Source organism: Pituophis catenifer, unplaced genomic scaffold (genome assembly GCF_029215685.1).
Source record: "Pituophis catenifer annectens isolate HBS135680 unplaced genomic scaffold, rPitCat1.0.hap2 SCAF_1, whole genome shotgun sequence".
Taxonomy (NCBI): domain Eukaryota; kingdom Metazoa; phylum Chordata; class Lepidosauria; order Squamata; family Colubridae; genus Pituophis; species Pituophis catenifer.
The window spans coordinates 253,639,565-253,654,843 of record NW_027256881.1 but is presented as its reverse complement, the minus strand read 5'-3'; the positions used below and the strand labels follow the sequence as shown (position 1 = coordinate 253,654,843).

At 38.9% G+C, this 15,279-nt stretch overlaps 1 protein-coding gene across 3 annotated transcripts in view; it reads left to right on the top strand.

The window, feature by feature from the left end:
- Nucleotides 1–11,828: 11,828 nt before the first annotated feature.
- The window catches only part of DENND5A (DENN domain containing 5A), a 77,650-nt gene continuing 74,199 nt past the window's right edge, over nt 11,829–15,279 (top strand). For all 3 annotated transcript variants that reach the window (XM_070933907.1, XM_070933900.1, XM_070933916.1), the window contains exon 1: nt 11,829–12,182. In XM_070933907.1, coding sequence (XP_070790008.1) covers nt 12,050–12,182 — 133 coding nt within the window. In that variant the 5' untranslated portion in view covers nt 11,829–12,049. The remainder of the gene's footprint in view (nt 12,183–15,279) is intronic.

The window sequence follows — 15,279 nt, the reverse complement described above, 5'->3', positions numbered from 1 at the left end:
AGATCCAATATATACTGTTCTACTTCATAATACCTCTCAACCATTCCTCTATATCAGGAGTGTCAAACTGGCAGTCTATGGGCTCGATGCGTCACGTGCAGGCCACGCCCGCCCCAGCTCCGCAAAGGGGAAAAATGTCATGATACATCACGTGACGGCAATGGGACTCAGCGAGTTTGACACCTGTGCTCCATATTTAATGCTGATTGTTCCATGCACTTATTTTTGTTACAACTAATCCATGTTTAATGACACTAATTGGAACTGGAAATTCTCTTAAGTGATGTCATGAATTGAAAAAAACACATGACCATGACACTTAGTGACTAGTTCCAGCAGTGTCAGTTGCCATTGTTAAGTGAGGACCATGTATGGTCATCTCCTTTGATTTTGATTCTGGGAAGCTGACAGGGAAGGTCACAATACATTATTAAGTAGCCATGTGGGGGGACAGCGCTGGCAGGTCCAGTCATTACTATCACTCATTCAGTGCCATTGTATGTTTGAATGGTTGCTGAATGAGCAGTCATTAAATGAGGACCACTGTAGATATATGCAGTCAAATAAAGTTTTACAGATCATTCAAGCAAAATCAGAACATTGTCAACTTTTTTTGACCCTCTGAAACAAGGCCAATATGCAAACCAAATGTGCAAGAAATTATATTTTATTACCCAGATTTCTATACCGCCTGCTTCTTAAGACTTAGGCAGTTTACAGCATTGTGAAATTATCACAGCATTAACCAATAAAGCCGTACAACTACCGAACACAAGATGGCATCTAATGATTAAAAATAATCTAATTGGGCTGTGTAGTAGCTATTCCATTCCTATATGTATATTTTTTCTGTCTGAATGACATTGTACTTGTTTCCCAGCTCACCTAAGATGTATAGTGTCTTTTCAGTTTTGAATCAAAGACATTCCGTTACTTTGTTGAAGGTGCAGCTGTAATACTATATGCTTTAATTTCAGGTTAGTAGTGGTGGTTTACTGGTAGTCTTTGACTTTTGACCACAATTGAGCCCAAAATTTCTATCGCTAAGCAAGGCAGTTACTAAGTGAGTTTTGCTGCATTTAGGACCTTTCTTGCCACAGTTAAGTGAATCATTGCCGTTAAGTTAGTAACATGGTTAAGTGAATCTGGCTACCCCATTGACTTTGCTTGTCACCAAGTCACCAAGGTGATCACATGACCCCTAGACACTGCAACTGTCATAAATACATGCCAAGCATTCAAATTTTGATTGTGTAACCATGGGGATGCGCCAACAGTTGTACGTGTGAAAAACAGTCATGTCACTTTTTTTATGTAACTTGGGTTACTAAAACCTATCTGTACTGACTCCGGCACAATAGCTGGGAGAATGTGGACAATTTAGGAATAAAATATCCCGAGGCTTTCAGGATGATTGACCAGCAATCTGATAGGCAAAAGGCCAAATTAATACCCTTGAGTTATGGTAGCAAAGTTTTTTTTTTATTATTCATTTAATAATTCAGAAAGTGAGTTGGAAATGATTTTCACTGATGGGATGGAATATGGGATTTATTCAGATTTAATTCAAATTTTAGTGATTATCTTGTTTTTTTAAAAAATGGACATAATAAGAAAGTGCTTTATTAGACTGAAGTTACTTGAGACTACCTGAAGTAGCAATTATTTAATCTTTAATGACTTTTTATTAATATGTATGTCAGCAAAAATACAGGATTCTGCAATTCCACTCCCTGGTCATCTTGAAAACTGCCTTATTTTCAGTGAAGTCCTTGCAATTTAAGAGTGGGAAGAGCATTCTGCCACTTTTTATAATATGTATTGAATCATTTTATTGCAGGATTATGTGTAAATTTATAAGAATATAATTAATGTGTTTAATTGTTTCCCAAGTATAAAGTTTCCTTTTATTCAATTCACTGCTGCAACTTTTTTTTGCAGTACATGCAGTATTATGTCAATTAGGAAGAATTTTCTACTGCTTAGATCTTTTAAGAGATTGATTCAGGTACGTCTGAAAATGTATCTGTAATTAATGCCATGAATTTGATATGAATTATTTTAGTCTAATAAGTTAAATGTTTACAGTCCTATTTACTGGGGGGAAAGTGTAATGTTCTTGATGAATTCTGCCAATATAAAGGCAATAATATATTGTGGCTTTGTTGTTCGGGATATTGTATAACTTGAATTGGTTTCTCTAGGGTTTTAATAACTCTTTGCAGTTCATAATACAGGGTTGTACATTTTAAATATTTTTTTTTAAATAAACTACAATTAAAATAGTTAAGCTATTGACCCAATAACCACAGCAAGCTTTCTTTTTCACAGCCTTTCTTAGCCATCTCTCTTTGTGGCAGAGAAGATTGATAATGAGGATTGAATTTCCATTGTTCAGTTAGTCTTCCTATCAGGCATTACAAAAGATCAGCAAAAGTGCCTAGTTTGGAACACAAAAGCTACAAGGATTAAAACAAAACTCTGCTATTTTACTGCTGTAAAGATTTTGAGCAGCTAACATTCTCTTGTTGAATGTAAAAAGATGACAGCAGCACATTTTCTGAATATACTATTACAGAGAAGCACAAAAAGGAATATTCATTGTATCCACTGAAATCATCTGAAGAGGCTCTTCTGCGTATTTTTGTTCTGCATGTCTTATTTTTATCTGATTTATTCTGTTGGCTTTACCGGTATCGTCGTTTGAGCTATTTCTTGGTATAAAAGTAGGGCTGAATATGTTGAGAGGCAGCAATACATCAATTTTTCAAGAGCATCCTAAAATAAAAATAGCCAAACATCCCAATCTCGTAAATTTGTTGTATTCTTGCAAGTGAGACTGGCTGTTTTAATTGTTTTTATATGTTTGTTTATTTTGGAATGCCTTCACATGCATGAGATTTTGCACTTGGGGCCATCCTCTCAAAACAAAACAAAACAAAAAAAGACTCAAGGTAAATAGGCCTTTCTATTCAAACTGAAAAGGCAGGAAGTTGTGGAACAGTGAGTATGTTTTGGGATTTCACGTAGAAGGCAGGAGTTTCTTCTTACCAAATATATGTAATGTAGTGTTTGAATACAGACTATTTCCATCCAAAAGTTTGGGGAAGTGCTTTATTTTTAAATGAGAGAAACTGAAACCATTTTGATTTTTGAGACAATAAAGAACAGTACAGAAAATTTTATTTTTCTTAAAAGAAAACAGTTAACAATGAAAATATAATAATTGTTAATTAAACCGTGATTTAAAAAAAATACCCTACCAAACAAAAAATAATACAAATGGTCTTTGCTTAACCACAGTAATTAGGATCAGAATTTCCATTGCTAAGCAATGAGGCCATTAACCACAATATCATGTCATCCCTTTGTGACAGCTACCCTGGCAATCTTCATTGCTGTCATAAAGTGAGGGTCCTGGGTTGTTGGATGAAGTGGATGACCATGAGATGATTTCAGGCTGGCTTCCAATAAGCAAAGTCAATGGGGAGGCTGGCAGGAAGTTGCAAGTCCTGGTCATAACAAGTCCTTCCTAAGGCATTTTGTATGCAGGCCAGTGGGTCAAGAGAGGTGTTGTGAATGTAGCCAAGCAGGAGGGGAGATGATACATTGTGAGTATGGCTGGATGTGTGGGTGAGTGCTGCAGCTGGTGCAAGGGTAGTGCGTGCTGTGCTGTGAATGTAAACAGGCAACAGGGCAGCTGCAGTAGACTGACTGCAGACGGGCTAAGTAGGCAATGCTACAACCCAGCATGAGGTTGGGTGGGCAGCTGCCTACCCATCAGAGTTTGCATTGACCCTGCCACCCAAGGGCTCCTTAGGAGAAAAAGCAGGGAGATACTGCCAGCTTCCCCATTGACTTGGCTTGTGGAAAGCTGACAGGGAAAGTCACAAATGGCCATCGCATCACTGTGGTTGCTGCAACTGTCCTGAGTACAAGCCAGTTGCCAAATGCTCCAATTGCAATCACATGACAGGGGGGACACTGACAACTGCAACTTTCGTTCCAGTTGTAAGCCCCTCTTGTTCAATTCCAGTGTAACTTTGAAAGGTTTCTGAAAGAGTGGTTTTACTCCAAGGATTATCTATAGATAGTGTCAAGTAAATGCAGAAGATTGTTTCAGTATTTAAAACAATATAAAAAAGAAACAGTAGTGAAAAACATTGGTATCAGTAGTGGGTTCGCTACTGGTTCAGAACCGGGAGCGCACGTGCTCGCTTTGCTCACACACGGCATTTCTTCGCATGCACAGAGCATCCGTGATGATGTCTGGGTGGGTGGGCGGAGTCTCCCGCCACTGCCACTACCGGTTCGCCCAAACCAGTAGAAAACCCCCCACTGATTGGTATGCCAGATCTAAAAATAATAAACATAATTAACTTTGAAACATTGAAATAAAACACTTTTCCTTTCTAAAAAACTGATAAAGGTCATGCAAACCCATAAAGCGAGAACATTCTGTAATGTCAATTTATCTAATAGTTAACTTACAGTCCCTGATGAATTTGATCATTCAGAGACATAATGTGAGATTGTTTGTTGTTGACTTACCAAAAATGTATGATAAAGTGAATAGATTTGAATTATGGAATGTTATGTACAACTTTGGAATTGAAGTTTTATTGATGAATGCAATAAGAGATACACATGCTTATTTTTGTTGTATAACTGAAATTTTTGTATGTCTGAAAATCATGGGTAAAACAAAAAGGGTCAAGACTGAATAGATGAAATCTGAAATGAATCTGAATTGAATACAGAATACAGAAATGAATGAACAGTATGAGAGAGTGAATGAATGAGGATCAAATTGCAAAAAATATAAGGAGTCCTTGGTACTCTCTGAGTTTGGTTGTTTTCTTGCAGATATTTCATTATCCAAACTAAGATAAGATCAGTGCTGGACTGCTAGCACTAATGTTACCTACTTTGGGTAGTGAAACATCTGCAAGAAAACAACTAAGCTCAGAGAGCACCAAGGACTCTTCATTTCTTTTCCTTTTTTATTTTTATTTTTAAAAAGTTTTTTATTTTAAACACATTAAAAACACATTAAAAATCAAACATTTACATACAACAAAAAATAACACAAAAAAGAAAAATATCACTTTTCTTTTCAGCTATACACAGCGGTCTGCTCTTTCTATACATCAATATTTACAAATATTTAAGTATAAACTTATTTTGACGTTCATTTTCTACTTTATATCATTTCTTCTTTACTAACAAAAGATCATACACATTTTCCCCCTCCTTTCTTCATTTAACTTGAACTTACGTTTCAACCATTCATACCATCTACTCCACACCTTATAATACTTTGATTCTTCTTTCCCCTTAATTTCATTAGTTAATTTATCTAATTCTGCACATTCTAGAATTTTTTTAATTAAATCCTCTTCCGTTGGTAGTGTTTCCGTCTTCCAATATTATGCGTATACAATACGTGCTGCAGTCAATATATGCAATATAAGGTACTGTATTTCTTTAGTATAATTGTCTATTGAGATTCCTAACAAATTGTTCCGGTTGTCTTTCTATTGGATTCTGAGTTATTTCTACTATCCAAGTTTTGATTTTCTTCCAGAATTTTTGTGCCATCGTGCAGGTACAAATATAATAAACATACATACATACAGGTCCACCATTGATGATAGTATGTTCGGTAGCCAGTCTTGCACTTCCAACATTTCGGGAAGTTGGTAGGGAACATTTTCGCAATTCTGGCGGTGGGAGGGGCCATCTATAAAACATTTTTCATCTGGTTTTCCTTGTATGCTGTCGCAATTGTTAGTTTTATGATTGTTTTCCACATCCTCTCCCACTTCTCTAGTTCTATCACATGGTTAAAGTTTTGTGCCCATTTGATCATCGTGTCGTTCACCGTTTCCTCTTCCATTTTATATCGAATTAGAAACTTGTATAGTCTACTTACCCAAACTAGGTAAGATCATCAGGGCTGGACTGCTAGCACTAATGTTACCTACTTTGGATAGTGAAACATCTGCAAGAAAACCACCAAGCTCAGAGAGCACCAAGGACTCTTCATTTCAACCCTACTACTCCTTTATTGGTACAAATATATATTTGCAAATATATAAGAATGATGAATGAATGAATTAAGTGAAAGGGGAAGATGAAAAGGTCTTGAATCCAGATCAGATAAATTCAGACTCCGTTATTTGTCAGTGTTCATGTAGAATATATTTTTATTAACTAATCTGAAAAACATTTAGGAATATTTAGGTAGCCTTCAAAATATATATCAATGAAGTGGTCTGCAGAGAGTATGAAGCAATTGATTTCTAGCTAAAAGAAAATAAAGATGCAGGATAATTCTTTTTCCTACTTGATATGCATCTTTTAGGGCAAGACAGTAACTCTGCATCTTAAAAAGCCAAAATTTTTTAAAAAAAATAGAAGGACAAACCAGAGGTAATATTATGCAAAGTTTTGTTTTTTCTACATTTTCATTACTCAAAATAATCTCATAGATGGGATTACTATGGAGTAAAATTCTACGGGCAAGGATATATCAATACCTTGTAGAAGGCTATAGTATTTCCAAATATAGCCTGCAAAAGTATAAATATCCCAGCATATATTAATAACTTCAGACTAATATTGATGTTTTAATTTTATTAGCCTTTGAAAGTGATAATTTCCATTCTGCTTTTAGCATTTACTCTTTGTGGAAGAGAATGACATGAAACATATATGTGTTAAATTAGTCAGATCCAATTTATTTTCATGTTAGAATAGCCAGAGGAATAACTATTAAAAACGCAGGACTTTTTATATTGATTTGTTTGTTCATAGAATTTATATAGTTACTAATCCTGTAACTCTAACACAATTTATAATACAAAGCATAACAATGTTATAGCAAAGCATACGTATGTATATCAGGCTTTGCTAATAACCTGGCCTTAGCACTTGGGGAAAAAAAGCCAGATCTTTTAAGATTTACTTGAGGGGTAGCAGCGTTGCTGTCATCTGAATCTCAAGGGGAATGCTGTTTCATAACATAAGCACCAGCAAATTGGTGTCAACAAACCGATGGATGGATGGATTCCCTTTTTAGAAGTTGTACTGCAGCAACATATGAAGGTCTGCTGGTTGAATATACCTTATAGAGCCTTGGTGGCGCAGCAGACTAAAGCACTGTTAAGTAATACCAGCTGCCTGCAATTACTGTAGGTCAGCCTTCCATCCTTTCGGGGTAGGTAAAATGAGGACCCGGTTTGTGGGGGCAATAAGCTGACTTTGTATAAAAAAGAACACCGCTTGGGGGGGGGGCGAAAGCCCTACTAAGCAGGTATATACAAAAGTATGAAGGCTATTGCTTAACGCATTGTAAGCCGCCCTGAGTCTCCGGAAAAGGGCGGCATATAAATCGAACCAATAAATAAATAAATAAATAAATAAATTACTGGATTTTCTAAATGCACCAAGCCATATGTCATGATTTCAAAGCTGAATGGCTGGACTCCATACAGATTTATAGCAGCTTACCTACAAATTAAAAATATAGTACAAGGCAAATATAAGTAAAACATCTATAGTTAAGCAAATGAAAGAAAAGACATCCTTGAAGATTTAGATGTCTTCCTGGGGAATGGAGGTCAGATTATTAATTGGAGCCTATAAAATTCATTGTGGCAGATAGGCTTTTATTTTGGTTATGAGATGGATGATCATAAATTGGTTAGCCACTCAGACTCACAATGGACATTCATTACTATTTTCAGTCATTTCGTGGATGGAATAGCATCCAGACTGAATTCAGAAAAATCTGTATTGGGAGTTTTTCTGGGCTTTTTTTATTATTATTTGCTCATGAGTTTCAGATTAAATCTGATTTATTTGGGTTTTCACCTGGGAAAATCTATCCTGGAAAAAATTCCACTTTTCACATTTGAAATATTGGGAGCCTGGTTTGTTTAAGACACTTGCCTCAGTGGTATGATAGAGCTGATGTTTGACATAATGTTATCCAAGACTTGATTGGGTTTCACTCTGCCTCAAGTATAGAGAAGCACAGCAAAAACTTTGAAGAAGGAATGCAAGGGCAGTTGAATAAATACCAGTAAGCCCTGAACAAGAAAAGGATTTGATTTTTGGGGGGAGTGGCATGAGAGGGAAGATAGAGAAATTCTGCAAGGCTTTCAAAATTCTGGTATTATACCTTGTATAGTCCTTGTGAAATACCTTTCTTTCCGAAGTACGTGGTCTACCTTGACATCAATAACACCTGGTATGATCACGATCTATTTTTCTTCGCCGAAGGTTCTGCACCCTCTCTCCCACACTTTGTGGTCATCGGACTCAAGATAAGACTTATTCAAAGACGTGGCCAAACAGTTGGGCCATGAATTATTCACACTGCTTCAGCACAGTGACTAACAATATCAGATTATGCTGGCTCCTACCTTAGCAGTATGTGTGTGTTTTCTACCTTATGGGCAAAGTCCTGAAGTTACTACTACAGTCCAGTTCAATCCTAGCCAGGAGTTCACCATGATCATTAATACTGAGAAAAATTAGATTGCTTGTGGTGGAAGTTAGTGCTCTCTTTAACTTCATTTCTAACTGAGGTGAGTGTCTCGTCTTCTCTCTTTCTCTCTGGCTGTTAAATTTAAATCTTTCCACTTTCCACCATTTGTCCTCTACCAGTATTCTCTCTGGCATTCCACCTTTTTTTTTTTTAATAAAGCAGTTCATATACCTAGGAGACGAGGACTGGTGTGTGGAGGAATCTGGCTTGGCCTACACAACAGGGAGAGCATCTCTGCTAGATAAAAATTCTGCATCAAACAGAAGGTATATATTTTACTTCCCACTGTCCTGGTAAGCAAGACAGTGTGTTCTTGAAAATAAATTAGTACAGTGTATTTTTCTTTCTTTGAATATATTTCTTACATGTATAAAATATTTTAATAAAAACTAAAGAAAAATTGCCAACAGCTCCTTGCATGACTTCTTTCATTCTGGACCTTATGGATACTTAGAGCAAGTAAAGAATGTTGCTAGAGTAATTCAGCTAGTTTCTACAGTTTCTATTGAAGAAGAATAAATCTTATAGCAATACAGAACTGGAGCAAAATAAATGTAGAGCAAGTTACAACTTGCTATGTACTACTTACTTAGTGTCCACATTGCTTCTAAAAGTGTTTTTCAGATGTTTTGTTCATTATTACTTGGCACCAAGCTTTTAGTTTAGAAACTGTAACAACTCTTGAGTGGTATATAATAAAACAATTACCATATTTTTCCATCTATAAGACACCCCCATGTATAGGACACCCCCTCCCACTTTTCTTACCTAAAGTTCAGAAATCAGGTGAAAACTGTCTCAGTTGGGGGCAGGGCCTACGCATAAGGCAGCAGCCCAAGGCCAAAGCATCAGCGGAACGCCACAGGGTCAAGGAGGGTGCTGAAGCAAGCAGGCGTCCTGCCTTCAATGCCCATGCCGTCTGCCCCTTCCCAACCAGAGCTGAAATGCTGTCGTGTTTAAGTGCCGGTAGATGCTGGCCTTCCCTCGGTGGGCCTTGGCAACTGCTGGAGCGAGACGGGCCCATTTCAGCACCTGGCTCCCAGATGCCCTCGCTTCCTCCAAGCATTTCTTTGCCTACCTGATTTCCAACTCCGTCACATTTCTTGCCGTTGTGTGCAAGGAAACAAAAGTTTGTGGGACTAAAAAAAATGCAATCAATTCCAACTTAGCGAGATTTTTTTTTTCACGAGAACTAGGAATTGATTGAACTTTTTTTTTTTAGACCCACAAACTTGTTTCCCTGCACACGATGGCCAGAAACGTGAAAAAACATTTCCTGTTTCTCCATTGCAATGCAGCTCCCAAGATCCACTTTGATAGCGGGGAGGGGGGGCGTAATTTAACAACCAGTTCACCCAGGTCAGGTTGGCCGTCACAGGAGACTCGTCCCACATGTGTAGCTGGAAGACGGGGATGGGCCACGCCTCCCATGATGACCAACCTGACCCTGGGCAAACGGTTCTCTTGGGCCCCCATGTATAAGATGCCCCTCCATTTTTAGATAAACATTTTAAAGGAAAGTATTTTCTTATACACAGAAAAATACAGTAAAAGACAATCAGACACACAGGGCCCATCAGCCACTCTAACCTAAGGCCTGGAGAAAAATCCAAGTTTTCAAACTCTTGAACATGTCCTGAGGAAGTCAGTCATATTTGGGGAACGGGGGCAGAGCAGGATGTTGTTCCAAAAGAGAATGCTTCAACCCATTTCCCAGGTCCCATCAGGTAATGTTGTTAAATAGATGTAAAAATCAAATGATTTAAAGGTAAACTAAAAGCACAATTACCTCTTCCTGAAAGAGAACTGTGGAACAATTATGTTTTAAACCTCTAAGAGAAAATAATAACCAGCACCCTAAACTGCAACAAGAAGCCTACTGATGTTTGAAACATAAAACAAGCCTTTTAATTTTTAAATATTAAAATTCTTGCATTTTTGGTAAGGCAGTTCAGAGTAAAATGAGATTATTGTTTAGTTATGAGTACAATTTAGTATATAATATATAATTTAGTAATATGTTTCTCTCAATGGGTGATATTTTATTCTAAATATCTAAATCACAGAGCTGAAAGAATAAAAGGCAGACAAACAAATATTCTGCAAATTTCAGGTTATTTGGAAAACATGGCAAAGAATGGAGTGAAAACACAATAGAATTAAGATAGAAAATGGAATAAAAAGCACAATTATCTCCCTATAAGAGGGCTGTGGAACAAATATATTTGTCTTTTAAATATTTTTTGTCTTTTAAAACATTTAAAGGAAAAGGGAGATGCTCTTTAAAATATAGGAAACAAAACTCAGAAGCAATACTGGTAACAAATCTGCAAAAAAACAATTTATTTGTTATGGACCCTGAGGATTCATATTAAAAAAAAAACACTTCCATTTTTAGGATTAAAAGACAGTGGTTCAGGGCATAGTGAGAGACAACTCTTGAATCATAAATGTATGCATGTTATCACTTTCAGGGATAATGCCTTGGTGATATGTATCCCAGGCATTGGTTGAAGCCCATACATACAAAGCTAGCCAGTAGAATTTCTTGGATTCCGTGCTCCTCACTATTCCTCTTCTTGCAAAGGATCTCATACCTTCCCAGCTCTTTGGGCAATGACTGACAATAATAACAATTTGACAATGATTTAAAGTGGGAACTAGGAAGGTGGTAAGAAGCGGCAAGGAGATGGGTCCATGTAGGATCATTTTAAGTAGAACAGTGCCCTCAAGATGAAGCTGTCATCCTCTAGAGAACTGGGGGTGTGCATGTCTCACGGAGAGGTTGCCATAAATAGAGTTAATCAAACTCTGGGTGGAACTCATCCTGTACTTGGAAGGAAAGTTAAAAGGGGGGACGGGGGAATGGAGCGATGCAATTACGGTATATAGGGAGGTGGGGGCTGTCCTTCCAATAAAGGAAAAAAGCGGGGCTGGGGGAACCGAAAAGACGAGGAAATAGCAGGGCCCAAAGAAATAGTAATCAGTGAACGTTTCCACAGAAGAAAGATGGAAACACCTCCTGACGGGAAAGCTACCCTCTGGGTACCGAAGAAAGAACCGACAGAGGAGCGGCCTTGATCTCCTCTCACATCGCTCCACCCCTCAGACATCCACCCGCAAAGGATCACGTCATCCTTTTTGCTCACTGCACATGTGCAGCATTGCGGTTCTTGCTTCCATTCCTAACCCCCCCCTCCTCGAAACATCTGGGCAGGGAGGGGGGCGAGCGGGAGGGAGGGGGGCGGCGGCGGCGGCGGCGAGGGAGCGTCCTGTTATGCGTGTTTGTCCGCTGGTCTGTCGGGCCTGTTTCCGAGCCCGGCGCGCGGCCCTGGCCGCTCCGTCATGGAGGCAGCGGCGCCGGCGGCAGAAGCGAGAGCCGTTGAAGCAGGCACAGCCGACGGAGCGAGCGCCACGGCGGCGGCGTCCCCTAATCTCTTCTTTCCCGGCCGGACGACTTGAGCCGTCCCGCCTCGCCGGGGCTTCTCCAGCATGAGCGGAGGAGGGGGAGGAAGCGACGGGGGCGGCGGCAGCTCCTCTCCGTCTGCTCCCGGCCGGTTCGCCGACTACTTCGTGATCTGTGGGTTGGACACCGAGACTGGCCTGGAACCGGACGAGCTCTCCGGTGAGTTACTCAGCCCCGCAGGCGCTAGAAACGCAGCAGCTTGGACGGACCCGGGGATTTGCTGCCGCCGGATGCATGGCGTCGTTTGGATGCCCTGGAGGAAGGGAGGAGCGGGGACTACTGTAGATGGTGCTTTGCCCCTCTTAGGGCCCGGGCAGATAACGCGCATTTTCTCCCCCGCACATCCCTTTCTCTCATACGCGGATATACACACACATACACGCACACAGCGAGAGAGAGAGGAGAAGCACGCAGAGGGGGGAGGGGGGAGAGAAAGAGAGAGTGGAGAAACACACACAGAGAGAGAGAGAGAAGGGGAGAGAGGAGAAACACGGGAGGGAGGGAGGGAGAGAGAAAAAGAGTGGAGAAACACAGACACACACAGAAAGAGGGAGAGTGAGTGGAGAAACACGCACACAAGAAAAACACACAGAGAGAAAGAGGGGGGAGAGGAGAAACACGGGGGGAGGGAGGGAGAGAAAGAGAGAGAGTGGAAGAACACAGAGAGAAAGAGGGAGAGGGAGAGGAGAAACACGGAGGGGGGAGAGAGGAAGAAAGAGAGAGAGTGGAGAAACACAAGAGAGAAAGAGGGAGAGTGGAGAGGAGAAACACGGGGGAGGGAGAGAGAAAGAGAGAGTGGAGAAACACACAGAGGAGAGAAACACAGAGAGAGAGAGAGCGCGAGAGAGAAACACACACACACACACACACAGAGCAAGAAACAGAGAGAGAGAGGCGCCTACACACTGTCGCTTTTGACAGCCACACGAACAGGAAAAGCTTCACAAGTGGCTTCTGTGCGCTGCTGCGTTGACCCCACCAAGGGCGGTCCAGTTTAGCATAAGGGAGCTCGAACTTCTTTTAAGCAGGGATGCCATTCAGCTCCCTTGGGCTGCCTAAGAGGACAGTGACAGATGGAGGGGGAGTACGGGGGCTTTCCCTGCTTGGTTCAGAAAGAGAAGGGTGCTCTCGGGGATGATGCTGAAAACAGCCACTGCTTTGTTTTGGCCACAACAGGAGTTTATTTTTTTCCCCACTCTTCTTCCTCTCCTTGAGCTATCCGAACTCCCTAATTGCTTCAGTTGGTACTTTGGAGGGCAGAGGCTGCTTTTTAAGATTGTGGCAGTTACTACATAAGATACAGGAAACGCTTTTCTTGGTTTTTCCTGTTTTCAAATCCTGTTCTATTTTCAGATGAACAGTCTTTGATTTGTGTATTTTTGACTAACGCCCATTTCTGTGAAGAATGGTGTTATACTTAAACATATCAACTTGACACAATTTTTAAAAAGAAATTATTAAGTTGCAAGCAGAAGAGATAGAAGAAGTAGAAGTATTGCAAAACTATTATGGCTTTTAGGGCAGCTGCCAATATTTTAAATTCTTTTCTATCTTCTGCCCATGTTCATGAATGGCTGGATAAACTAATCTCCCTGTTGAGAGAGTAACACCATGTAGTTAGGAAATGGATTCAGTATATAACCATAATATTTTCTAAGCTAGCATAAGAAATACTGCAAATATATTTTAATTTCATTTCATTGTTATGTGTGAAGTACTTCCAGGATTTAATTTGTATAATCATATTACATTGTTTAAAGTGAAATATATATACAGGATTGGGAATATAACTTTTCATTATAATGCAATCAACTCTATATATAATAAGCTTTGGTACTGCCTTTAGTAATCTGTTCTTTATTAAAATGATAGGCTTCTAAAATCATTTACTTTTTACAATCCCAAGATCCATTCAAGCAGCATAAAACTAAAATGTGGTATAAACATTTATTATTTAATACACTATTTAATTAAGCAAACCATGATATGGCACTTTAAGAGCACAACCATATAGTCAACATTTCTCCAGTTTGAGGTAGTATGTCATTTACCACCCTATCTGGATTAGGATGCTTTGATCACAATACCACTTTTTCTGATTAAATACTGTTCTACATGGGGTTGCCATCAGGGGTGGGTTCCACTTACCTTCGCTACCAGTTCGCAACGGGAGTGCTTGCACTTCGCTCGCGCTTCTGCACATGTGCAGATCGTCCGTGATGATGTCTGAGTGGGTGGGCGGAGCCTCCTGCCGCCATTACTACCAGTAGCAACCCACCACTGGTTGCCATTGTAGAAAACATGGAATCTACTACTGGTACAAAATTTAATAGCTAAAAGAACATGCCACATAGAATAATAAAGCCTTTAATAAAGTTACAGTTAATAAATGTATCAGCAGGTTTTTGGACCCAATTTAAAGCGCTGATTGCTGATAGTCACACAGGTTTTTTTAGGATTGGTATGGGTTATGAACATTGTTAAATATGTAAACAAATGTAAAGCATCCTAAACCACATAGTTTATTTCAAAAACAGTTTAAGTAAGTATTTACTGTTTATAAAACTGAGTGGAGTTGACAACCCTGAACATAATCACACATTCCTGGTTTTAACACTCTTATTTTTATCAGCAGCATACAGTACTGTATAGATTCTGGAAGCATTTAATTATTGATGAAATCTGAAGCTATCTGAAGTTGAATATCCTTGCTAATGTGCTTCAAATCACCCAGAACTTGTCAAATAAATAACAATCTGCCTTCATTCTTTGTTCATACTTATGAAGAACTTAAATTACTGTAATTTCTGGAATATTATATGGAATAACACTGTTAATTCCTTTATGTTAATTTCTTATTCTAAAGTATTCTTATCTAACATAAAGGATATTTTTTTCATTTACTGTTAGCAATATTTTAAATTTTGCTTCTCTCTTATTAAAATGATATGTATTTTTTATCTGTCAGGTTTATGCAGTAATAGAATTATTTTCAAATTATTTTGATAAAAATCATCTTTATAAACATGAAAGTCAGGTGTTCTGTTCTTCCTGCGCTTTCAAAGATTATATGTAATTATATAATATATCCTTTAAAATGTTTAAAGTGTCTTGGAGAACAAAAATCACAAACTGTAAAGACATCAGTGTGCATGCCAAGCAGAATCACTTAGTATATTAAAAATGGGGATCCAAATTTCTTGCTTCAATACACTCTTTAAACTTTTGATTGTGAGTATACTGAATTAATTGAATG